The 26,751-nt window shown below is 40.8% G+C and overlaps 1 protein-coding gene across 2 annotated transcripts in view; it reads right to left on the bottom strand.

Annotated features, from left to right (window-relative positions):
* The window catches only part of LOC139461852 (uncharacterized), a 35,912-nt gene extending 12,444 nt beyond the window's left edge, over positions 1-23,468 (bottom strand). Inside the window, exon 1 of one of the 2 annotated variants that reach the window (XM_071243331.1) lies at positions 23,376-23,468. Coding sequence is in view for 1 of the 2 variants with exons in the window: in XM_071243330.1 (XP_071099431.1) it covers position 16,297 (1 nt within the window). In the remaining variant the exon portion in view is untranslated. Of the gene's footprint in view, positions 1-16,296; positions 16,351-23,375 lie in introns of those variants that run through there. The other variant, XM_071243330.1, reaches the window with a different exon arrangement.
* Between the last annotated feature and the right edge of the window lie 3,283 nt (positions 23,469-26,751).

The raw sequence follows: 26,751 nt of genomic DNA, 5'->3' as shown, positions 1-26,751 counted from the left end.
CCTGTTCAAGTTAAATTAAACACCAAACCTCCCCCCCCCCCCCCACTACCACACCACCCCCCCCCCCCCACCCCATCTACACACACACTACGTACCTAAATAATCTGGATTTTGATTACCCAATAATGTCATTTAATAGTTACACTGTTGTGAAGAAACCTACAACTTTATTACACTTTTTCATATCATTCAAATAGAGCTACCCGTGCTCACATAAAGCTGTTGTTATTATGTCTTATGTTTTATGTCTTTAAAAATATATTACGTGTTCATCAATAACAAATAAGATATCCAATACAAGTAAATGAATGAGTGTGCATTACGCCACAATCAAGACCAACGTTGTCCGGTTTGATGACACACAATCTACCAGGTAGTACATTGTGTTCACCCGATCCCCATTTTAGTCTCCTCTGTGGATATTCCTGGTGACGAAATGGCCACATGTACCTGGGAATCGCATAAGTACATTCATGCGCGGCATTCTCTACCTTAAGAAGATCATAGTTCACATGCTTATCCAACTCGGATACATTTTTAGTTACCAATCCCTGAATTGAGAAGAGGTGCGTTACGAAGCTCCTCCAAGTTGTCATCAATAATGTATGTGATATTATTACCCAGCCAAAGCCGAATATACATTTATTGTGCTTTCTTGACAACAAATGTTATATTTCCTGTAACACCTTCTTAGTAAAGTATAGATTCTCGTACTGTTTTGGGTTGAATCCCGTCCGAGATTTGAACGATTTGAAAATATTTACGATATTTTAAATGACTTGTGTTATTGGATGCATGCAATGCAATGTGAGTATGAGTGCGGATGCATGAAGGCTGTTATAGTTATAGTTATAGTGCGATGGATGTAGGGGAATGGTAGGAGGGTTTATGTATGTAAGCACGAATACCGATACATGATGGCGGATATAGTTATAGTTCGATGGATGTTGGGGAATAGTGGAGTATGTATGTAAGCATGGCTAACATAGACATAGTGAGATGGTTGTGGTGGGGAAGATAAATGCGATATGTGTGTGCGTGCGTGCGTGGGGATACGATGGTTGGCGCAGATGTAGTGAGATGATGATGTAAGTAAGTTAAGTGGAAGTGGCAGGTATGAATATTGATACATGCAGACTTGGGGTTGGGGGACTTGGTGTGCCGGTACTGATGTCTTTTATTTCACTGACTTACAGTGTTTTCTTTTACTCAAGAAATGTTTTACGCATTTAAATGACTGAAAATTTAGGTCATACTGACCGGTAATTCTACATATCTACCCGAACTACGTTGCAATTTTCATGCTGTACAACACACGCGCGCACGCACACGCACACGCACACGCACACGCTGACTGTTTCATGAAATGTATCCTCCAAGGTCAGTAAGAAACCTGAAATAACTGCATGTGTTCTGTAAATCTCACAAAGTTTCAGCGTTCGCTTCTTCCTTTGTGGAATGAGGTTTCACATTTATAAAATGATCTCTGTTATCTGTCAATACCATCAACTTAACTTCCCTCACCCACTGCAGTTTTCCATCACAAGGAGGAATAAGGTTGCTGATGAGCAGATATTATTATGGGCATTTGTCATTATTGTCATAGCGACTGATTTGCGACTACCATTGTCTGAAGTACATTTGACTCCAGTACCCTGTAGCCATGACGTGTATTTGTCTCCATAACTTAATTGTCATTATTTATAAGACACTAATCCCCGTTGTTAATCCTCACCAACATTTCATTGTATTTTGACTGTCAGTCAGCCTGGACTACCATATCCCTTCCCTTTAACTACTGCTTTTTATAGTATGGCATTTATTACCTTAATTGGTCATCCCCTGAACTGTGTCGGTTAATTACGCCCATATGTCCAATGTCCAAAGCAAAGTCATTGTCTCTTTGTCTGTCCATTGTTGTTCATTACTATATATGTGTTACTATTACATGGTGTTAGTCAAGCTTGGTATTCCGAGTGCTGGTGTAGGGACGACCTCGAGCAGGATGTTCTGCTCGTAAGAAACTTCATGAGGTGAGCTGGAGCTCCGCTCATCGCTGTGTTTGTGTTGTCAGAGCGGGCATTCCGCTCATTGTGCAATTGTTGTTTATTGTTTACATGTTGTGCATAAAGCGTTTCGGGACAGTGATGTCGATTTTGTTCTTTATTCCCCCAAGAGCTAATTACCCGTCAACATGCTCGTTGACATTATTATTCCTTCAGATTATTACCAAAAAACACAGAGAAAGAGGTATGGAGATTGTGGAGATTATTTTTTTGCATCGGCATTGTTAACATAATTCTTAAAGATATTATGTTGTGTTTGTTTGTTGTTTAATGCCGCACTCAGCAACTTAAGGATATTACAATATACACATATTTAGGATCAGTTGTATTATCAAATTTGCATTATTTTGCATATGTTACAAAGACCTGATAAAGTGATAGAAAACAGTATAGTCGCTATTATTAAAAGTAAGCATATGTCAGATTTATCAACCAGAAATATTGCACACCAAAGGATAGTCATATATCATGATTCTATTCTACGTCAACGATATTTGTGTATGCTATTGCTACATGATTGGTTATGACACGGATACACCATGATAAAGCAATGAGAAATTGACATTTGATTATATAAGATAGCTACGCGAAAGATCGCAAAGAACAAAGAAGAAGGAAGTGCTATTTATTTCACGATAAATCATTGTTCTATCATGACGTCATTTCTGGAGATTCGAACATGCACTCGCAGCCTGAAGACGTCTTAATTTTGTTCCCAATAGATGAAATGACAATCGGTATTGGGAGAAAAGGAAAAGATAATCGACGAGAAGATTGTAAGAATATGCGAGAAAGACCAAATTCAAACCCTCCCGTTCATAATTTGGATTTATCTGGCATTGTCGCGGTCGGATTCTATTCAGGGAGTCATTATTATTTAAGTACGGGTAAATATTTTTTAAGCGTGTACTTTTTACTAATTTAACACCCTTAAAGACGCTGTACGTAATGTTGATATCTCCTAAAAGAAATAAACGAGTCGAGGTCGTTGTTTATCGTACAATATCATTATCATTCACGATAAAATATGATGACACTGGGTGCTCGCAAAAAGGCGAGCTCATCCCAATCCAATGCTGGCACCCGCCACAAACATATGCAAAGGCAAGCCAATTGTTCACCCGAAAAGGCATGGGAACACACGGCACAAGTCAAAATAGAGAATTACATCAGACATCATTGTTTGGTCATTGACACGTCAAACCTGGAAATGCCGTCTACACGCCCAACGAAAGCCCAAGCCAGGATCCGAATCCCTTAAACCTGACCAAACAATCCCTGAGCACGACGCTTGCCGAAATCCAAAGTTCTGATAATTACATACATTTTTTCCCAAACCTTAAGTAATCTATACTAGTTGTGAAATAAATTGTATTTACCCGTATGAATCGCCTTATGTCATTTTGTGTCGATCAACAGAATATGCAAACTTTCTGAAAGTAATGAGTGATAAATCACATAACAAACCTATACTCTCGATATACATGTTGCTCTTACTTAAAAACTATTTTTTTTAAACTATACATCATGCAGTATACAGTGTGTCGCGAGCTTTGTGCTGGTCAGGAGCACACATTTCCTACCCCTCACCCTTCGGCAAACACCTCATGGGGGGCATAACGAGGTCACAGCTCAGGCATGCATGCTTCAGTTCAAGAGTAAGATCTTCCGGACGACCACTGCACTAGAGGCATGTGGATTGTGGATGAGGTACTACGTGTTTGGAACTTGGAGTTGAACCCTAAGCACCTATAGAGAAGAGCTCGAAATATAACGTTATGGACTCGCAGACTTGTGTTTTCAATACAAGACGGACATGTATCAGGTTGAACTTCAGATATAACTTAGTTACCGCTTCCTTACTGTAACATCAACTGAACTTTATGCCTTTTATACACATTTGTGATGGGGTGACAATGCCACAACGAGACATATTTTGACTTTGAAAATATCGCGTTATGGCTTCGTCGCCCTTTGGTAAAATGAAACAAAAGATTATTCAAAGCGCGACAATGCGACAACGCGACAATGCAACAAATGGCCAAAAAGTCACGTTGTCGAATTGTCGCGCTTTGGTTAATTTTGACACGGTTTTTTTGTTGTCAGGGCATCAATGCGACAATACGACAACGCGACATCCAAGATTCCATAGTGATCCGTTCAAATAGATGTCTTACACGCAAATTGAAAAATAAAGTGTATAAATGCGCTATTCCATGCTCTGATGTCATAGCTCTTCAAGAAGGATTATTAAAAATGAGTAATAGCGAGGATGGGCGTCATTGTGTGTTTCCGTGCTTTGATCAGGTGAACAATTGACGTGTCCTTGCATGTGTTTGTGATGGGTGCCACCTGTGTGGCGGAATACGTTCACCTTTTCGCGAACACCCGTTGGATGTCCTGAACCACTTTTATCCCACATCAGTCTGATACGCCGTGATATAACTGAAATACTGTTCAAAGTGGTGTTTAATGCGCTCACCGTATTGTTACTTTAACTGTCCAAATTATGTGTAGTGATGTTATGTAATATGTAAAAGAAAGCATCTTCATTGATCCAGTTGATTTGATCAGAATATACTTGCGTCAGTGTATTTTATTAACGTATTTGTTAAACATATATGATAACACTTGACTTACCACTAGCTTTAATACTCCATCCCGGAATAAAATAGTTCACCTAAAAGAGAGGTCACATGAGCGTGCGTGTGCTCAAATTGCTTTTTCAGGAACATCAGGTTGTTTACAAGAAATGTATTCCAAAAAATATCCTCATTAGATGAGAAGGTCCGTTAAGAACTATCTCAGTAAGTCAATCACAGTGACAGAGAGTCGTAATACATTTACATCAAGTACAAGACGTCAAAATGCAAGCCTTTGTCATCACTGATCAATTGGCCGATCATCAGGTGATTGTTAAGATGTGTCAAATAGACACTAAGGTAAATTCATAGATTGCTATAGACTGTCACTACGATAGTTTGGAAGTGCTTTGCTCCGGGTTTTTTTCTCCAGGATGGGTTGTAGCGAGGGTATCCTTGAACGGGCATGCAATCCAACTCTCTGACTTATCCAAGTGTATGCTAAGACGCTAAGTTCAAACTTAAAGGGTCTAATTGATGAGAAACAACGCTTCTGTATGAATTCGTGCAAGGGAATTCACAGGGTTTTCCCCAGGAATGTGGAAGTAGTCAGTGTTTACGTCATTTCAAGAATACAGTCAAGTGAAAAACGTCATGTGACCGACCTCTCGTCCAATGGAAAAGCCGTATATCGTGTAAACTTCACATTAAAAAAATAGTTACTGTTATAACCAAATAAAACAACCCATTATCCGATAGAGGTTACTGTGCATAGCAGAGGGAAATGATATCTCATTAAACTTGATAACATGGTTCGGTTTGACTTCTTGGCGCGTGTCTGAACCTATAATAGGTTACATATCCTAAAACTGACTTATCAGCAAATCTCGTTGCACTGCGCGCGACAGATACTTGAGCAAGGCATGCAAGAAATACGAAACCTAATGTTTCCGAAAGGAAGTCTTGGGCATCACGTGCGTCGGGGGTCCAGCGCCATCTGATTGACCGTTAACAGTTGTACAAGGCGGAGCAAAAAGCATCGTTTTTCCGTCCATTTTACGCTTGAAAAACTCGACACTTTTCCGAACACTTTCTAGACGCTCACCAATTAATCAATTTTGATGAATTTTAGTTGTCTTTCCGTCCAATGACCATATTCGGAAAAAACGACGTTTTCGTGTTTGCATTGAATTTTGATCATAATTATTTATAGGATAGAGCAGGATGACCTGGTTTCTAAACGTTGAAATGGTTCGCGGAGTGCCGTGGACTCCAACTCACCACTTTACCGATCAGACCACGTTATAATGCTCTAACCGATTCATGGTCATCATGTGAAGAAGGACCTTAAGTGTTTAAACTACATCGTTTTGATCACCGTATTTTAAAAAACCTAACTTTCAAGAACTATATGCGTAACTGTGAGAACACTGTGTGAGTCGCCCCTGTGCGATGCACGTGTAATATGTTCCCTGTGTCACGTGCATCTCACTCTTTGATGTTATGAAATGCATGTCCCGGGGCAAGTATACAATTCATATAGGACCAGCTCGAGCAAATGTATCGATCACATAAATACTATTTTCCCGTGTTACTGAATTCTTGGGTTCGAATCCCACTGACGAAAAACGTTTTCGTGACATTGTTCTATCATTAAGATATATGGATGTCTATGTCTATGCCAAGTGGTGTTTAACTAACAATTAGTAAGTTCGTGCACGGTCAAGGATAAATGAGCCATGGTTTAATATCTGTTAGCCAGGAGGGGGGGGGGGGGGGGGGAGGTGTGTGTTTGTGGAGGGGGGGGGGCGTCTTTCTAAGTCGTTTCAGGCGCTAGTTCACATGCAGTATTGCCATCTATCTAACAGCGTTGTTTCACCCGTGAAGGTCCGGGTTAAATATATCTTCAGCAACCCATGCTTGTCGTAAGAGGCGACACACGGGATCGGGTGGTCAGGCTCGCTGACTTGGTTGATGTACTCGTATGTCATTGTCTCTCAATTGCGTAGATCGATGCTCATGATGTCAAGCAGCGGATTGTCTTGTCCAGCCTCCACTATTTACAGACCGCCGTCGTATAGCTGGAATTTTGCTGAGTGTGGCGTTAAACAACATATAAATAAACAAAACAGCGTTGTTTACAGGCCGCCGTCTTATGGCTGGAGGACTGCTTTGCAAACGGGTTTTTTTTATACAAATTGTGTGAGTGGCGGGTGCTACAGGTAGGGCAGGACCTGCTCAGCCTTTTCGCGAACACCTTGCGTCACCACTCATTATCAGTGGCCCATTCATGTTATTTCAACCGCTATTTTACCTTATTAGCCCGATGTTTCTTTTTAAAACCCAGTGTTTCTTCAAAACAAAGAGGTCAGTTATTTTTAAGGAATGAGGAGTTACGATGATATTCCCCTACTTAAATCACATCCCTACTTTTACACTTTGACAAATTATTCTCTAGTGAAAGATATTTTGAAAAATAACTGTAGACTTATTTACCCTATGCGAGTCGCCCTTGCGTGATGCACGAGGAGTACGTTCTCTGCCTCTGCGCATCAACCAAGTTCCGCCCCCAGCTGATTGTTACAGGGGACACGGGTGGCCCAGTCGTCTAAGGCGCCGCGATTCGCTGTGCAGAGTTGCGCCAGAAACCTATGATTGTGGGTTCGAATCCCGGTTCGCCCCGATTATGTTTCTTGGTTGTCAGCACTATTCCCCTGCTCGTGGGTTTCACCGAAGTGGTAAACGTCTGAGACCTGCATCACGTTGGGCTTTTCACCCACATTAAGTTGACACGCCGCGATATAACTGGAATACTGTTAAATGTGGCGTTATACCCAACTCACTCACTCACTGATCTTTGCAATGCATGGTACACGGGTCCTAATTTCATCATTCTTTTGCACGTTGCAAATACATGCTGACGGGGATTATAGGAAACACAGAGTCCTGAACAAGGATGTATATGATTTTATTCTCGTCAAAGGTTAATCTAATATGAACACTGTATATACATATTATCGACCAATTTACGACGTCAACAAGATGCGAGCGCATGTTCGAATTTCCAGGGATGACGTCAGGACAGAAGAATGTTTCATCGTGAAACCACGCTTCGTTCTCCATTCACCTTTGATTTATCTATCTTATATTATCCAAAAGAGCCATCAACGTTAACGATGGTACCTATAATAATATAATTATACAATATGAATAATTAATCAAAATAACAGGAACATTAATGAGGACCGTTACACTGTTTCATGAAGTAGATGTTGGTAATGAACAGTAAAAAGTGTTTCTGACTTTGCATGCATTGGTGATGTAGTTTTACATAGTTTGGACAGTCAATCCTGTCATGTGATGTTTAAAGTTGGGAGAGAACTTGGATGGCCATATCACCCTTGCGGTAATCCACACAAACAACCGAGGTGTTTACTTTGAGTCCATGTGTTTGTACAACAAGTCATGACACAATTATGGAAGATATAACTCGACGATACAACGCCGCAGATAATGTGGGACAAGTCAAACTTAACTATAATCCCTATCGAGGGAAAGGAGTTTGTCGGTTGCAAGCCCTCTTTTAAAGGTGCAAGAATTTTGTCTTATAACCCAAATATACAAATATTTAATTTTGGCAAACGAACAACTCATTGCATGGGATGTTCACAGGAAGTAAATACAGTTCACTAAGACAATGTGCAATTATATAAATTCTCGACATGAATAGTAAGTTTATGCAGACTGGACATACAACTTTTTGTCTGTATTTTATGTCCACATAAAGGGGAGGTTTCCACAGATAGGACCTAATGGATTCTGTTGTATGATGGCGTCCCCACCTATTTTTGTGTTTCCTATCCCCCGCTGCTTGTTAATACCCCCCCCCCCCCCCCTAAAAGAACAAAATTAAGTTTCTTAATCATGAATTATCCGCCGTCCATCTGTAGTTATATGCCGCTTCTTGAAAAAGTTTCAAGTTTCACAATTAAAACGTGTTTTGAAAAACACGATCGTATATACAAATGACAGTATGCGTTCTTAAAGTGAACTGTTGAAACTTTGAATGGAAGCAACTGTTTGCTACTCTGATTTTTGGCATTGCGATATAGGATTCGCTTCCATGATACATATATTGCCGGGAGCTGTGTTGATGTCAGAGGAAGTACATGAGTGAGTGAGTGAGTTGGGTTTAACGCCGCTTTCAACATTATTCCAGTTATATCACGGCGTGTCAGCTTAATGTGGGAGGAAAGCCCGAAGTGATGCAGGTCTCAGACGTTTACCACTTCGGTGAAACCGACGAGCATGAGTATGGTGCTGACAAACCTAGAAACATAATTGGGGCGAACCGGGATTCGAACCCACAATCATAGGTTTCTGGCGTGACCAGGAGACGCAACTCTGCACAGCGAATCGCGGCGCCTTAGACGACTGGGCCACCCGTGGCATGGCATGAACACCTGTGACAATTGCAATCACACAGACGGGCCTCTCGTGAAGTTCAGGGTTGGTGCAACCTTGTCGTAAAAGTAGACATAAATTACTACCACATTTGGAAACCTCCTGACTACTACCTTCGGTGATTCTCTTAGCGATGAGAGAGTTAAAGTGACTTTGTACCACAAAAAGCTTGACTCCAACCAACAGCCTGTTTAAGCTTCCCTTCGTCTATCTGAACGCCTGGATTTCACTTGCAATGAGAAAATTTGGTAACATTTGCTGTGATTCCGTCTATTCGTACGTATATTTTGTCATTTCATACGTCGTACAAATACATACGAATTTTCAATTACAACAGGACTTTAAGGTGATGAGACTTTTTTTATATCTACATGTGCTTTCCTCTTAATTTCGAGGATTTCGTTTACGTTTTGGTTGAACTTGCTCTCTAATTCGACCAGACCATAGGTCTACACATATATCAATATCCAGAATATTGACACTGCTTCAGAAGTATATTTCGGATGTTTACTGAACAGGACAAACGGACACTTTCTACCTCTATGTTTATTTTGTCTGTTTTGCCCCATAAAATCTTTGGCGGCAAATCATCGAGACTGGTTAGTCTCTAGTGATGGCGTTCTCTATTTACAAGGTCACACGAGATCGTGCCACGGTGACATGTGGGGCATGTGGCAGATACCTAATTAATATCAATTTTCGTATATTAGTTCTAAATCTTGATCATATATGTTTTCCTAAGAATTCATTTACACCAAACGGGATATTACACATTGGCCGCTGAGATAATCATAATCTATTAGTGTTTTACATGGGTTCGATTCCTTATGGACATAAGACTGAAGCAAAAAGAACATGTACGACACGCTTAACCCTTTGGCGAAGCCCGTGATCCATTGATATATTTTTTACCGCTAGTTTGCCCTTTTACGCCCATTGTAATCTGTTTCGTGGTTATTCTCTGGCATTGACGTTTTACATTTATAATTCAGAAGGCTTTATGTAACGTATTATTTGCTTGTGAGTGCATGTTTACATTTTTAATTCAGATGGCTATATGTTTGATTGTTTCTTGTTTAACGCCGCACACAACACTATTTCAGCTGTATGACGGCGCCCTGTAAATCATGACCAGACAATCCAGTGATTTATATCATGAGCACCGATCTAAGCAATTGGGATACGATGACATACATCACCCATGTCAACAAGCCTGACCATCCGATCACGTAAGTCGCCTGTTACGACAAACATTGCCGCCTGTTACGACAAGCATGGGTTGCTGAAGACCTGTTCTAACCCGTATCTTCACGGGTGATATGGCTGCATGTCACGTATGAAATGCTTGTGAGTGAAGGTTTACTCGACAAGGTCATTATGCTTGTTCCTACTTTCTACTCTCTGTTCTACTCTGTTCTACTGGTGGTCGACTTGATCTCTCCATCTCGAGCTGAACATACACACTCACTAACATGGTACAGTGGTGTCTGAAAGACGCCTTTGTCAGTATGTTAAATGTGCTCCTTGGCGAAAAAACGAAATTGCATTGTCGACATGAACACGGATTTGTATTCCCACATTCAAGGACATTCATGTAGGCTTACCCAGTCTGCCAACAGTGGATCATTTGTCCGTCATGTGCACTGTGCCTGTCCCAAACTTACTAATACTTCTCCACGCGCGGGCACAACTGTTTATACACTGTCAAATTTTTAAAGGCGTTACCCTAGACTAACACTAAGTTCCAGAAATAAAGTTATGGTATTTAAAAATGTATATCTACAAAATATAATACAAATGATGAGGCAATCTAGACTTTCCAAAACATTCTAGACTTGAGTTGGGTTACTTATTAATATATTCTCTTGGGTCTGGGAGACATACTATGTTACCCCTGAGGAATTACGACTAGTCCCCCGGACTTGTCTACTCGTCCCCCTGTTTGTAAAGGGTATGTAATATTATATATGCTGACAATGCAAGTACAATATAGCAGGATAAAATAAAACATTTTACACAATGTTCCTATATATTAATGTATTTGCATAACATGTTACGAGAAGGAAATGTCCCGAACAAATTCGTTATTCATCCAAAACTGTTTCATTCGTTAATATCTTCTGATACCTGATGTAAAGACTAAAAACCATACTATGTACATTTATCATGCTAATAATCTTAGGATATAACCAAACCAAATATTATGTTCTTTCTTCCTTCAATTTGTTCTGAGCATCTCGATTTTACTGTGCCCAGTTGGACGAATGGTATGCTGTGAATTTGTGAACTATGCTTGTCGACAAGGCGGAACGGGTGGTCAGGCTCGCTGACTTGGTTGATGCACGGTCATCGATCCCAATTGCGTGGATCGATGCTCATGATATCAATCACTGGATTGTCTGGTCCAGTCTCGATTATTTACAGACCACCGTCATATAGCTGGAATATTGCTGAGTGTGGCGTTAAACAAAAAAACAAAAAAAATGGAATGGTTGCATAACATGGGTAACTAACACATTCTGTTATAAGGTTAAGCATGAATATCCTCCTGCTGAAGACCTATTCTACCCCGGATATCATCACGGAAAGTTTGTTAGTGATTGAGAAGGTTCACTGATAATAGTCCTAAGGACTTCAAGGTCTGTTGAGCTTGGTGATTCAGTGATTTATTTTGTAAATTCACTTTTTAACAATGAAACCACGGGTCACCATAATATAACCAGTAGATATGTGTAATCGATACATTTGTGCGCCCAAGACTATGTTCTACCTTTGTAATTCCTGTACGAGATTAGACATGCAAAACTACACCGTGGATATAATAACTCATACAGTGACAAGGACTTATGGTCCGCATTGCAGAGATTGTAAAGATTACAATCTGTTTAATCTTCACATGCACTGCGAAATATTGACACTACCAAGCTGACTGTCATTCATTTAAAGGCAGAATTTGGAGTTTCTCTAGTCCAAGGTCAAGGTGAAAAATAATTACCATCAAAATAACCAAAGATAGTTAAGGAGAAATGCATCTATTTAGAAAGATAGATCTAAATTGATGCTTTGAACCAAGACAACTGTTTAATTCAAATAGTATTCATATAAGTTAAAGAGATTTTTAAACATTTTGAAATATTATTAATTGTGCCCATGTTATGATAAAGGTCAAAGGCAAGAACAAACAAATAGCTGGTATTTGGTTTTGACAGTATTTTGGTTCCATAAGAGTATCATATTAAGTATCAAAATTAAACCAGCTGTAATATGAATAACAACATCGTTTACTTATTTGCTCAGACATGATCAGCTGAATTCGACCGAGATACAGTTATTGATAAATATTGACAGTAGCGGGGAACCTCTCGCCTAGGTGTGAAGACTACCAAGCTGACTGTCGTTCATTTACCTATGAACGTCAGTATGTCACGTGATTACGTTGTCAATCTCGCGGTGACATACAGAACTACTTTAGGGGAATTCCTCAATGTCTAAAACTAACATTAAAAATAATTGGGGAAACTTAGAGGGACATCGATTTAGGCTATGAATGATGCAGGCTTTGAAGTCAGATCTGTATAATGTCCGGACACCGAAATGAAGCGTCCATTCGAAGCCACAACAGAAAATGTTCAAATTACCAAAAGAAATCACCTAGCTCTACACTATCGTGCCTCAGTAAATCCAAACGCGCCGCCTCAAACGGTTGGAGGCAAATTGTTTGGTTGGTTTGTTGTTTAACGCGAGTATGGACCAGACAATCCAGTGATTAATATCATGAGCATCGATCCACGCAATTGGGATCGATGACATGAATCAACCAAGTCAGCGAGCCTGACCACCCGATCCCGTTAATCGCCTTTTACGACAAGCATAGTCACCTTTTATGGCAAGCATGGGTTGCTGAAGACCTATTCTACCCCGGAATCTTAACGGGAAACCGTAATCCCCGTCATCAGCAGCCGTAGTATGACTCAAACAAACAGCAAAAGTTAACAGAACGTTAATATGTATCCGTTTTCAGTATGAGCCGGGTCTGGATTTCTTTCCAATTCCAACGCTACTTTACTGGGTGCAACTTGTATTTCAAGCGAATGACATTGCGGTAGCCGCCATTTTCTGCCGTTTGTAAAACCAAAGGATGTTACTCCAAATGGAATGATTGGGACGGATAACATCACGACGTCACAACTCTCCGCGTTGATATAGTTCGCTTTCAATAATTAAAGTTTGATGTTTAATGGATTATTTTGTTATGATTTATGTATCCGTCAATATAAGGATTGAAATTGTATTTGTTGACGTTCATCAACTGATGAAGACAGTGCCTCACGTGAGCAAATTTACCATGATGCGCGAAGCACCTTAATTGTGCGACGTTGTTGGATCAATCCATTGCACTGAAGCCGCTGAGTGTGCACACGTTCTCAATGCAATGATGTCGAGTGTGTGTACACGTGAACAAAACAGATATTGTAGATTGAACAGAAAATGAACGCGTGCACAAGTTGAAGCTACTGTCATGATAAGGGAGTTTGAAATGGTTCGGGAGGAAGTGAGAGAACAAACGGTTGATGTTGAAATGACGGATACTGACTTCAGTTGGTTGGACTATGCCTGGTGTTGGTGTTGGTGTTGGATATCCATGGTATTATTGTTGACTATGCTTGGTGTTGGATATCCATGGTATTGTCGTTGACTATGCTTGGTGCTGGTGTTGGATATCCATGGTATTGTCGTTGACTATGCTTGGTGCTGGTGTTGGATATCCATTGTATTGTTGTTGACTATGCTTGTGTTGGATATCCATTGTATTGTTGTTGACTATGCTTGTGTTGGATATCCATTGTATTGTTGTTGACTATGCTTGGTGCTTGTGTTGGATATCCATTGTATTGTTGTTGACTATGCTTGGTGCTTGTGTTGGATATCCATGGTATTGTTGTTGACTATGCTTGTGTTGGATATCCATTGTATTGTTGTTGACTATGCTTGGTGTTGGTGTTGAACATCCATGGTATTTTTGTTGACTATGCATGGTCTTGATGTTGGATATCCATTGTATTGTTGTTGTCTACGCTTGGTCTTGGATAGCCATTGTATTGTTGTTGAGTATGCTTGGTGTTGGTCTTGGATAGCCATTGTATTGTTGTTGAGTATGCTTGGTGTTGGTGTTGGATAGCCATTGTATTATTGTTGACTATGCATGGTGTTGGTGTTTATTTTTGTTATGTTTGGTGTTTTGACTCCCTTGATGTTGGTGTTACCTATTCATTGTGTTGTTGTGTATGTTGACTACGCTTTGTTTTGGTTGATGTTAGCCATACATTGTTTCGTCATTGTTGACTACGCTTAGTGGTGGTGTTTATGTTGTAATGCTTGGTGTTTATTACTATGCCTGATGTCATTGACTATGCACGGTTTTTATATTGGCTACGCTTTGTGTTTGTTTGGTATTTATCTTTGTTATGCTTGGTATTTCATTCTTTCCACACAAATCAATCTCAACCAATGCAGAAATGACCAATTGATTTTTGGTATTAATTTTGTATATGTCGGCAACACTCGGATATTCACGATTTTACTACTTTTGCCTTTTTAGTTTTTTTTGCAGAGTATAGATTCATAAGGTTTAATCAAATAATCTGATTCCATGGTTCGCTAGCACATGTTTAATATGTTTTGGGTTGTGAGGTGAAGTAGCACATCGAATTAGTAGTCACAAGTCTGTGCTAATCACTGAATGCCTATCGACAGATGGGTCATGCCGACGCTGGAGAAGACTGGGATGCTGTTGTACATTGTAAGACAAGGTCCTGATCAATACACAACAGAGCTGCCATTATTAGAAAGTTATTACCAAACTAGCTTCTGTATTATATTCATAACTTCGGGGCGGTCGGGTAGCCTAGTGGTTAAGGCGTTCGCTCGTCACGCCGAAGACCCGGGTTCGATTCCCGACATGGGTACAATGTGTGAAGCCCATTTCTGGTGTCCCCCGCCGTGATATTGCTGGAATATTGCTAAAAGCGGCGTAAAACCATACTCACTCACTCACTATTCATAACTTCGCAGTTGACGCAATTAATCACCGCGGCTATCACTTATTGTGTTACTGATAATTAATAACTACTACTGCTACTACTACTGACCCGTGAAGATCCAGGAGATCTTTAGGAACCCAGGCTTGTCTTACCTCTATGAAGACCCGGGTCCTGTGACACCAATACTTTAGTGTATTTTTCAAAGAAGTATAATTGGGTTTTCAATATTGTAGTACGTGTATGGAATCAAGTCACAAAAACGCAACTGCTACAGAAATGCATGCATTCCATGCAAAATGTGACTTTCATGCAAGCCACATGCATTTCACTACCCAAAAATGGGTATAAAAACATGTGCGTTAACGGGACTCCATACGCATTTGCGTTAACGGGACTCCATACGCATTGCTTAGTATCGTGCTGACAACAACCACTCAGCAAAACAACAAAATTACGCAATTGTTCAACATTACGAAATGCCACGCCTGTCCGAAAATGAGCGTCTGCGAGCCATTGGTATGCTTGAAGCCACGCGTAACCAATAATCGAGAAGAAAAGTGGATTCGAACAACACACCTACGAAATCGATTCCAGCCAGCAACAGTGAGTGCAAGAAGTATCCATTTGAACACTTACAGGAGTCTTTTATCTGTTGCAAACCGAAATTGTTTCAGATTTGGTAAAAAACATAACTTTGCATTAAATCTTATCCAGTGTCACAGGAACTTTTGTTGTTCAGTATATAATTGGTTTTCAGCACCCCATGCTCATCGCAAGAGGCGATCGTGTGGGATGGCTTGCTGACTTGTTTGAGTAGTGTTGTATCCCAAATGCGTTGATCGATGCTCATGTCAATCACTGGGTTGGCTTGTGCAGCCTCGATTATTAACAGACCGCCGTCATATAGGTGGAATATTCCTGAGTGTAGCGTTAAACAACAGACAAACAAACAAACAAACCGACTACTACCAGAACTACTACTACTACTACTTCTACTACTACTACTACTACTACTACTACTATAGTACTACTACTTCTAAGACTAAAAGTCCTGTGAAATTTCTTTCCGGTGCTGTAATTAATTTGTGATCACCTGCAGATATGATAGATAAAGAAAGATAAAAACATATTTTCTGTACTCACTACGTTTGCAAGGTGGCCTTCTTCAAACGTTCTGACTCATAAATTCTGTCGACACGAATGTTTTGTTAAAAAAAAGTTTCAACACGGAGCTTGACGGAGCATGTTTACTCTGGACCTAGACGCTTGCGGTGAAATAGCAATTCCTCGAGAATACGTATGTTGAGGACGGCGATTGTCGAATACTGAATGCACACAGAGCTTTATCAGGTTTAACCCTTTTCATATGAGTTCAGGCATAGCGTCTCGTTCAAGATTATATATAGCGACGTGCCTGCACGTGTGTGCCTGAATGTGTGACTGCTTAACAAGTCCAGACTTTTGACGGATTTTTTATTGCTAGCCTACTGAGATGCAATGGACTCAGTATACTGTTTGTTTGTTTGTTTAACGCCAGTACTCGGCAATATTCCAGCTATATGACGGCGGTCTGAACGTAATCGAGTCTCGACCAGACAATCCCGTGATTGACATCACGAAGATCGATCTACGCAACTGGGATACTGTAACAGGGATTAATTTAGTTAAATTATGCCGTGTATATACATGTATAATTAATCGTTTTAATCTTATTTCAGGTTTTAGTTATCCGGCAGACGACGATTGGTTTATATATATACAAGTTGAAATTAGTTGTCAGTCCGTCTGTCTCTTGCTTTTATGTTTACTGCACAGTTCTGTGTCACAGGGCTGGTCACATTTTGGGTATAAGGGTATTTGGGTTGGTCTATTTTCATGTCATTGTCTTTGGTGTTTTAACAATAGCCCAGGCCAAGCTTCTCACTTGATTGGTCCTGTTTTCAAATATACATGTCATCCGCCATGTTACTAACCAGTCACACTATCACTGAATGAGGATTGCACACCTGCTTGATTATTGCACAACTCAAAGGTTAGTTAGTGTTCATTTTAGTTGTTATATAAATTGTTAATTAAAGTCTAATATAAATCATTGCATAAAATAGGTGTAAATATGTTCATGATCAACCTAGTGTAAGTATATACACAATCTACCATTTAACCTGTATGAATGTGCGTATGGTTTGTTTTCTATGTTTAATCTGGTCACTATGCTGGCTAGAAATTATTGTTTTGTAACTGTTTGCTGTATGATGTAATATTGATATATCATCAATCCTGTATTGTTGATAAAATTGTAGAATTTCATTGCGGTGGTCACTATTATGTATATATGTTTCACTAAGTATAATGGTAGCCCTTGATCAATGTAGTATCCCTTATATAGGTTTACTATACGAGTTAGCTGTTGGGCTACTTGGTGCGTGGACACACTCCCGTGTCACCCACAGGGTAGGTTTCTTTGTACAGACTCTATGGTCTGTTTCATTATTAGGCCATTTTATGTCTTATAGTCTTCATGTCAACAGATACTTTGTTCATCACATGTAAACATGTAATCATATAAAGTCACTTGTGTAATTTATTATTGTGTTAAACCTGTATATGATGATATATATGCGCATTTATGTACTTAGTTCATAATGATGATAGGTTCACCACGTGTGATTTTAATTCACGTATATTGTTTATTTTTATTATTATTACAGAGTGCCTTCTTCCACTACGCTGGAATAAACAGATTGTACCTCACAACCCGTAGCCTGTGGTTTATGTAATAACACCCTAACACCACTATATCATGGCTGCAACAATACGATGATCAACCAAGTCAGCGAGGCTGACCACGTGATCCCGTTTGTCACCTCTTACGACACGCATAGTCACCTTTTACGGCAAGCATGGGTTGCTAAAGACCTATTCTAACCCGAATCGTCACGGGTCCACGGCATACTGACTTCGATCTGACCAGTACTCATTTTTCATCCCCTTATTAGCGAACGCAAGGAAGGGTAATAACAAGTACCACATGTTAAAGTATTTTAGTGTGAATATCAAACAATCGGCCCCGTACACGTTGACTTATAGGATCGACATACAATGTACATTTCGTAGATCGGATTTAAAATATAGATTTCAACCTTATCAACGATATATCTGTTACAAGTCCACTTTCGATTCCGACAATAATATTATCATGATTATGTGTTCATGAATCACTGCCAAATAGTGATGATATAATGGTAACGCTATTGTTCGGGGCATTATCATTTGCAGAAGCCCGAGGTCTTCCATTAACTGCCCGACGAAGATACCGGGTATTCGCGAAAGATGAGCGTATCCTACCCAACCGGGCCAGCTCTTACAAACACGTGCAAAGGCAAGTCACGTGTTCACCTGAAAAAACGCGGGAACATGGTGAGTGAGTGAGTTAAATTTGTCATCGCATCGGCAATATTGCAGCCATATCGCGATGAGAACACGGGAACATGGTAAAAGTAACAAGAGTTTGCCACTAACGTGGCTATATCCCCCGCCCCTGTTGCAGAATTTATGACATAATTAAATCTAAACAAACCCTAACCTTTTTTAACCGAGGTGGAACTTGTCATGGAAATTGTAAAAAAAGAAGAGTTTGGAACCGAAGTCCATCTTGTTGCCATGGAAACGTAAAAAATAAAAATTTCTAAAATTTCTAAATAGCAAAAGGCACCAGTTCAGCATTTACCTGACATACCTGCAACGTTTCATGAAAAAATATTGAATGGCTTTTGAGTGATGCTCCGGAAACGAAACGTGACGGACGGACGTATCCCCTCCTTGATATTACTGGAATATTGCTAAAAGCGTCGTAAAACCATACTCACTCACTCATTCACATTAAGCCTCACGCAGCGGCGTTACTAAAATACCGTTCAAACTGTAGGATGTGAAACTGGCCAGCTGTAAATGTTTCCGTCTTGGCTAGCTTATTTAAGATACGAGTCCTTCACCGAGCAACAGCAGCAACGACCCAGCCGCTGGGTAGTTGAGACGTCCGCGCGAAGCCAGACGAAAGCCGAACAAGGACAAAAGGTTTGTGACACCTATCGTAGCTAACAGTAAGTGATACGAAAAAGTAAAATTGTGGTCTCGAATATGAGATTAGGTCGTTTCCGTCCCGGAGAACAATACTATCGATTTGTCTAAGTCACGTTTGAGGATAATTTCATGTACACATTTTTGCAACACATTTAGGGCCTTTCATCACGCTCGTTGTGATAATGAAACATTATGTCTTAATGTTAATGAAAGTAAAGTCTCTGATTTCTGCGTCACTTGTCTCTGGTGAGTATTGGATTACCCATGAATGAGTTTAAAATATACACAAAGAAAACAGTGAAGCACACCCTAATGCATTTCATTATTGTTTGGTCCCAATATTTGTAACAGTCATGAAAGATGTAATGACGGGAATAATTATGTTTTTTGAGATGATGTAATCAGTCATGCGTGACGAAAGCTCACGCGCCAACGTATGCAGGCACAGCATGGCTACCCTCGAATATCGTCTGACTGGAGGCATGAGACGTAGGTTGGAATGCGTCATCCGGGCACGTGGCGGTTATACCCGCTAATGTTCTGTTTCACGTGTCATGTCAAGTGAGACACATGAAACATCAAAAGTAACTCGTTTACTTAATCCTGCAGCTCCATACTTTTTTTAGGTATTGTCTGAGGTCAAAAACAGTACCTGTGTTACCATGATGTTTTTGTCAGTAAATTTCAATCACAACTCACAATTATCTTCTTTATTTGTTGGCAAATGTTTGTTCGATCCGATGACATTGGTATCGCCCATCTCCCACGGTCAATCGTCCCATGCCATGATTTTTGCCATTTGTCATGATTCAGAAATAGGGGTGAGCTTAACTTTTTTTCTCTGTGTAATATAGTTCAGCTTATAAGTTTCGTCACAATGTAAAGAGATCACCGTCTACAATGTTGTTTAGTTGTTTGTTTGTTGTTTAACGCCGCACTCAGCAATTTTCCAGCTATATGACGGCGGTCTGTACAATAATCGAGTCTGCACCAGACAATCCAGTGACTGACATCATGAGCATCGATCCACGAAATTGGGATCGATAACCTGCATCCAGCAAGTCAGCGAGCCTGACCATCCGATCCCGTTAGCCGCCTTTTACGACAAGCATAGTCGCCTTTTATGGCAAGCATGGGTTGCTGAAGACCTATTCTACCCCGGACCTTCACGGGTCCGATAGTTGTGAACCAGTCACCCATTGATGACTTTGTGTGGTGGGGATACACTGCCAGGCAAAGGAAAGTATCCACTCACGTTTGATGGTGGCTAAAATGAAACAAACAAGAAATGGTTATTCGATGGTGATGTATTTGATGCGGATATTTTGGTTGTGGTTTGGACCCTACGTTGCAATGTTTCGGCGACTGTTTGCAACTAGTAACGTTTTGATAACATTTGCAGTATTTTTTGTTAAGATTCAATTTTCAAGTGTATACTTTCGTTTGCCCGGCAGTGTAAATTGAAGTATGGCATAATTCGTTTGTTACGTAGTAGATCGGTCACGTACGAGATTTTATTGCTTTTAGGTTGCATTACACCAAAGTATGTCATCAAAAGGTTGTCAACATATGGCCCTAAGTCAATAACGAGTTTATGTTTATAAGAGCGACGCGGGTACCCAGGAGGGTGAGTGACTGTTTAGCGCCTCACAGGCAATTTTATAATCTATCGCTCACTGATCCATTTACAGGCGTAAACGTGCTTTTTAATTAGTTTGTGGATTTGGCGCATTGTTATTATGCATATTATTACACCCAACACCTTCATTAACAAGGTGAGGTGAGGTGAAATTGGGTTTAACATCGCGTTCAGGATTTTTGCACTTATATAGCGACGTGCATGTACGTGTGTGTGTGTTTGTGTGGCTGCTTGAACTAGTCCGGACTGATGCCGATTTATAGTGCTAGCTCACTGAGATACCATGCCGCAGTTTAACATGAATACCTCATTCAGACACAGTATACTGACTCCTAGCCAACCAGTCCTTGTTTTAGTCCCTTAATGCCGAGCGCCACACAGGGTAACAACAAGTACCATCTTTTAACGTCTACCTGGTATGACGCGGCCGGGGATCGAACCCCGGACCTTCCGCACTCCGGGCGGACGCTCTACCACAAGACCACGGAGGCGGTCTTCATTAACAAATAAAGCATGAAATTACCATACAGATATATCTAATTGTTATATGTTTGCGTCGATGCTAGTTTTAATAACAGTCTGCATTCTGTCCACGCCACTAGCGATATATGCCTCTGTGGATTGGTATACAGTAATCTCTGTGATAGTGATGGAATGTTACGTCGTTTTTATCAACATTCCAGCTGTATCACGGCGACGTGTTGCCAGTCTGGGCCAGACGAACCAGTGATTGGTACAGGGTGGCACTAACAACGCCCCACACTGTCGGGGACGGTCACACATATTCAGACAACTCACAGAGCTTAACCGACCGATCCTCAATGGCTGGAACTTAGTTCTTCGGACGTCTATAGAATATTAGTGTTTGTTCGTTCGTTCGTTTGTTTGTTGTTTAACGCACACAGCAATATTCCAGCTATATGGCAGCGGTCTGTAAATAATCGAGTCTGGACCAAATGATCCAGTGGTTCACATCATGAGCACCGATCTACGCTATTGGGATCGATGACATGTATCAACCAAGTCAGCGAGCCTGACCCCCCGATCCCGTTAGTCGCCTCTTACGACAAGCATAGTAGCCTTTCATTGCAAGCCTGGGTTGCTGAAGACCTATTCTGCACCGGATAACATCACGGAAAGTTTGTTAGTGATTGAGTAGGTTCACTGATAATAGTCCTAAGGACTTTAAGGTATGTTGAGCTTGGTGATTCAGTCATTTATTTTGTAAATTCATTTTTTAACCATGAAAAATTGTTTACATTTATCAATCATTTGTTTGTTGTTTGACGCCGCATTTAGTAATATTGTAATTATATGACGATTGTCTGGATATAATCTGGACTAGAAATTGATATTGTAAGCAACGATCCACGCCGTCAGGATACGTATCCGATTACACGGTATCAGCCAAGTCATCTAGCCTGACCGTACGGTCCATCACGCCGTCTCCAACCCTGATCGTCACGGCAGACAAGCAGACCCCTGACCCCATACACGTGCAATAATCTTAAACGTGACGTAAAACCCCATTTCACCTCACCTTACGTCTATATTAGTGAGAGAAGTCTTTGTTTGGCCTTTAGAAGTTGGCGGAACATGAAACGTTTATGCACAACATTTTTTTTTGTAACGCCATTTCATGGCTTTTGCCCTTCACCCGGTGAGGTCTGATGTGGGGGTGCGTACTGAAACGTAGCCATTTACAATTTAGAAGTTGTCATCTGTAAACGTTTCATGTCTGCCAGTGAAAGACAGGTAAGGTCCAAAGATTGCAAGGTATTCAGTACTGCAACTTTGAACCATTGAAGAGCTCGACCTGTCCTTAGCTTCTTCGAATCCCTGGTTCTTGTTCCAGAATTCTGATCATAAACGATGGACTGTCGGTGCCATGGTTACCCGTGCTCATTGGTTTCACGCAAGTGCATGACTTGCATGATTTCATGTCCATCCAAGTTGACACGTGTTAACAATAAAATCTATCTACGTCCCATTTATGTTAACTTAATGCTCATCAGGTTCTATTTTAAAATGCTTTGAAAGGCAATTTCACAAACGACAACCATCTAGATTCGCCGCGAAAAACATCAAACCTGCAAATAGGACTTTAATCAATGAGGCTGCTGTGTTGTTTAACGCCGCAATAGGTAATTAAGATTCAATCCACATGACAGCTGCCTGTAAATATTCCAGTCTGAACCACACAACCTTCTGATCGATATTGTGTGCAACCATCCACGACGCCGGGTTACGATGACATGCAATCAACCAATTCACCGAAACCCGATCCATTAAGTCGCTCCTTGCGGCTGTCGGCATGGGATGCTGGAGACCAATCCTGACCCGGAATCCTCTCTTGGATAATGATTAATAAGGGAATAATTGGCATTCTGGGAAAGAATATAGGTCCCCAGCAACCTATGATTGTAGTAAGAGCTGACTGAATAGACAAACCTTAAACAGTAAGGGAAGATCACATGTAATGAACAAATGACAATGTGATTACCTTTCCGCAAACTTGATGCGCCAATCCTTCATGCATTGATCAGGTGTTGAGAGGGTGCGATAGGTAATCAACGGTGCCCCAGCCTCAAATGCAGAACATGCGTTCGTTGCAGATGGCGCTACAACCCAATCGGGTTGGCTTCATCAGCTCAGTGGTGATCTGATTGCTGCGCCAGGCAGTAAAAGCTTCCGAACTGTCCGCTCTGTTAAGAAATCAATTTCGTTTACGTAACTGCAGTTTTCTTGGAACTCGAAGTTCCCTGTAATTTAATTAGTAATGATTAGTTCTATTCATCGATTATTAGAACAACAAAGCCTGTCAAACGAATCCTGCAGCTGAATAGTGCCACAACTCAACAGATAAGAAACTTAATAAGTACTTTTGGAAACAATTATGGAAATACAATACCCATGTTTTGTACGAATATCAGTTTATACCAGAGTGCCGTTCCTCCGGCAATACTCAGTCAACTGAATACAAAATGACAGCACTGTGACGCCCCGATTCATCTAGCTGAGAATGATCACAAGCAAACGAGCATTGATTATGCTTGTTTGTATGTTGTTTATATGACGGCGGTCTGTAAATAATCGAGTTTGGACAAGACAATCAGGCAATTAACACCATGGGCATCGATCCACGCAATTGGGATACGATGACATGCATCAACCAAGTCAGCGAACCGGACCAGCTGATCACGTTAGTCGGTTTTTACGACAAGTATAGTCGCCTTTTACGGCAAGCCTGGAGACCTATTCTAGCCAGGATCTTCACGGGTCTAGATAGACGCAAAATTAAAACAAATATCTCATGCTAAAAATAGTATAAAACGCATTATGGCCATCCTCATCAATACAGTTGGTTGGTTGGTTGGTTGTTTAACGCCGTACTCAGCAATATTCCAGCTAAATGACGGTGGTATGTAAATAATCGAGTCTGGACCAGACGATCCAGTGATTGATATCATGAGCATCGATCCACGGAATTGGGATCGATGACATGTATCAAACAAGTCAGGGAGCCTAACCACCCGATCCCGTTAGTCGCCTTTTACGACAAGCAAAGTCACCTTTTACGGCAAGCATGGGTTGCTGAAGACCTATTCTATCCCGGAATCTTCACGGGTGGAATCTGACCAGCTGATCACGATAGTCGTTTTTTTGGACAAGTATAGTCGCCTTTTACGGCAAGCCTGGAGACCTATTCTAGCCAGGATCTTCACTGGTCTAGATAGACGCAAAATTAAAACAAATACCTCATCCTTTAAAATAGTATTAACCGCAATATGGCCATCCTCATCAATACAGAGTATTTCGTGAGCAAAGCCATAATGTTTGAATTCATAATCAGTATCTTCCATTTCAAGATGCAATATCATGCAAGTGGCTATGCCGTATCCTTGGACAAGGTTATTGACTCCACTGGTCCCGCTGTGATAGGACTGAAACAGTTGTTGACTGTGATGTGAAATGACCATTGAGCATCATTTACCCTTGATTGGAAAAAAACAACAAAAACATACGTGTACTGTCAAAGGAAATGAATTTTATATCAACATCATTACAAGTTATGCCATGAATGAGAACAAAAAAGAAGGTATTGAGTCCACAGCGGTTAATTTTTCAGCATTCGATCAACTATCAAGACTGAAATCATCAAACTCCCTTTAATGCTCCAGAATGTCACAATTGTCAGTCAGTATTGTGTATGCCAGCACGGGAACCAATGTGCATCCCGACTCGACGATGAGAATTGGGATTCAACACTATTCTTCTCAGAGGGCTTGTGCTAACTGATCTTTGTTATAAGGGCGACCTAGTCGTGCTCTAATTTGTCGGTCAAGGTTATCCTACAAGTGCTGTATAGGTGATAAGTCTGGTGATTGTGCTGGCCAAGGTAAGATGTTGTATGGGGCCTCTTCTTTTCTTGTTGAAACAGGGTCTGTCCTGTTCTGTTGCAAGAACGGTAGTACAACAGGGTAGAGAGATTGGTCAGTTGAACGCTGTCCAGTGATATTTCCTTCCAAAGTCATCAGATCTGTCTTGACTTGGCTACAGCTGCTGAATTGACAGGACTAATGTTGCCGAATTGACAGGGGTACATATGCCACATTGCAGAACTAATGACGCCGCATTGACAGGGCTACAAATGCTGCCACCTCCAAACGGTTCATCTTGAATGCAACAAGGTTCTACTTGTCGGAGGCTGACACACATTCTTAAGGGAAAAAGCTCGAATCTGCTATCTTCTGTTCTACCAGCGTTGCAGTGTCAGCGTTACGTCTCGTAGTGGTCTGCAAGCTCTGATATTGTACCGACGTCTTCTGGACACTGTCAGGATGACTGTCTCAGCTGAAGGGGTCACGGTGATATCATTCCTCAGATGAAGGATACGCATGTACCGTTTCCTAGGTGGTCGCGACAGAAGGTCTGCCACTCTGAATCAAGTCTGTCTGAATCAGGCCATGCGCTTAGTGACTGTCATTCGTCTACGGCTAAAACAGCTTGCGACGTGGTCGTGCGATGCTCCTTGATGTATCATACCAACAGCTTGTTCTTTTGTTACAGTAGCGTTATTCTTAGCATGCTACTTCCAACGTTTTGTGGGCGGTCGGGTCGCCTAGCGGTTAAAGTGTTCGTTCGTCACGCCCAAGACGCGGGTTCGATTCCCGACATGGGTACAATGTATGAAGCCCATTTCTGGTGTCCCCCGCCGTGATATTGCTGGAATATTGCTAAAAGCGGCGTAGAACCATACTCACTCACTATGTACCCATAGCTTTGAAGGTTGGCATGCTGTAAGTGCAGCCAAAGGTTCACTTCCAACTCAAGCTCCCTTATCAGGGTAGCACTGTCATTACTCAGCAAATTGTTTTGCGATGTTGATTCTCAACCATGTTGTAACACTATTCGGGGTTTGGACCAAACGTGTTTAATTTTCAGATTGGTAAAATTTGTTCCTCAGTTTACATAAAAAGTTATGCTATTTCAGTCCATCATCCACCATCTCGGTAACTGAAGTACAGTCCTCCAGCAGTTATTAATACAAACATGTCAAGTTGACTAGTTTTCTGTCAATCTGAAGAAAACTGCACACAAGGCTTTTCATACACATGGTATTGTAAAAAATGGTCTGTTACTATATATAGATACTGTATTATGCTGCTATTTCCATTGTTCTATTTTAAAAGCACCTACATCTGTACTGTTTAATCTGGATAAAGTTTAACATTCTATTTGAAATGTGACCTAAAAAATGTCAGCCCTTTTTTATGAAGAAGAAAAATCTCAGCCTCTAAAACTGAAGAAATAAAACCATGACATAACCAAAAAAACCGCATTCCCCCTCTTCTAAATATCAAAGGGTCCGCCCCTTA

This window comes from Haliotis cracherodii, unplaced genomic scaffold (genome assembly GCF_022045235.1).
Source record: "Haliotis cracherodii isolate W230 unplaced genomic scaffold, xgHalCrac1.p SCAF_15, whole genome shotgun sequence".
Lineage (NCBI taxonomy): Eukaryota > Metazoa > Mollusca > Gastropoda > Lepetellida > Haliotidae > Haliotis > Haliotis cracherodii.
Note: the sequence above shows the minus strand (reverse complement) of the source record. Positions and strands in the feature narration are given on the sequence as shown.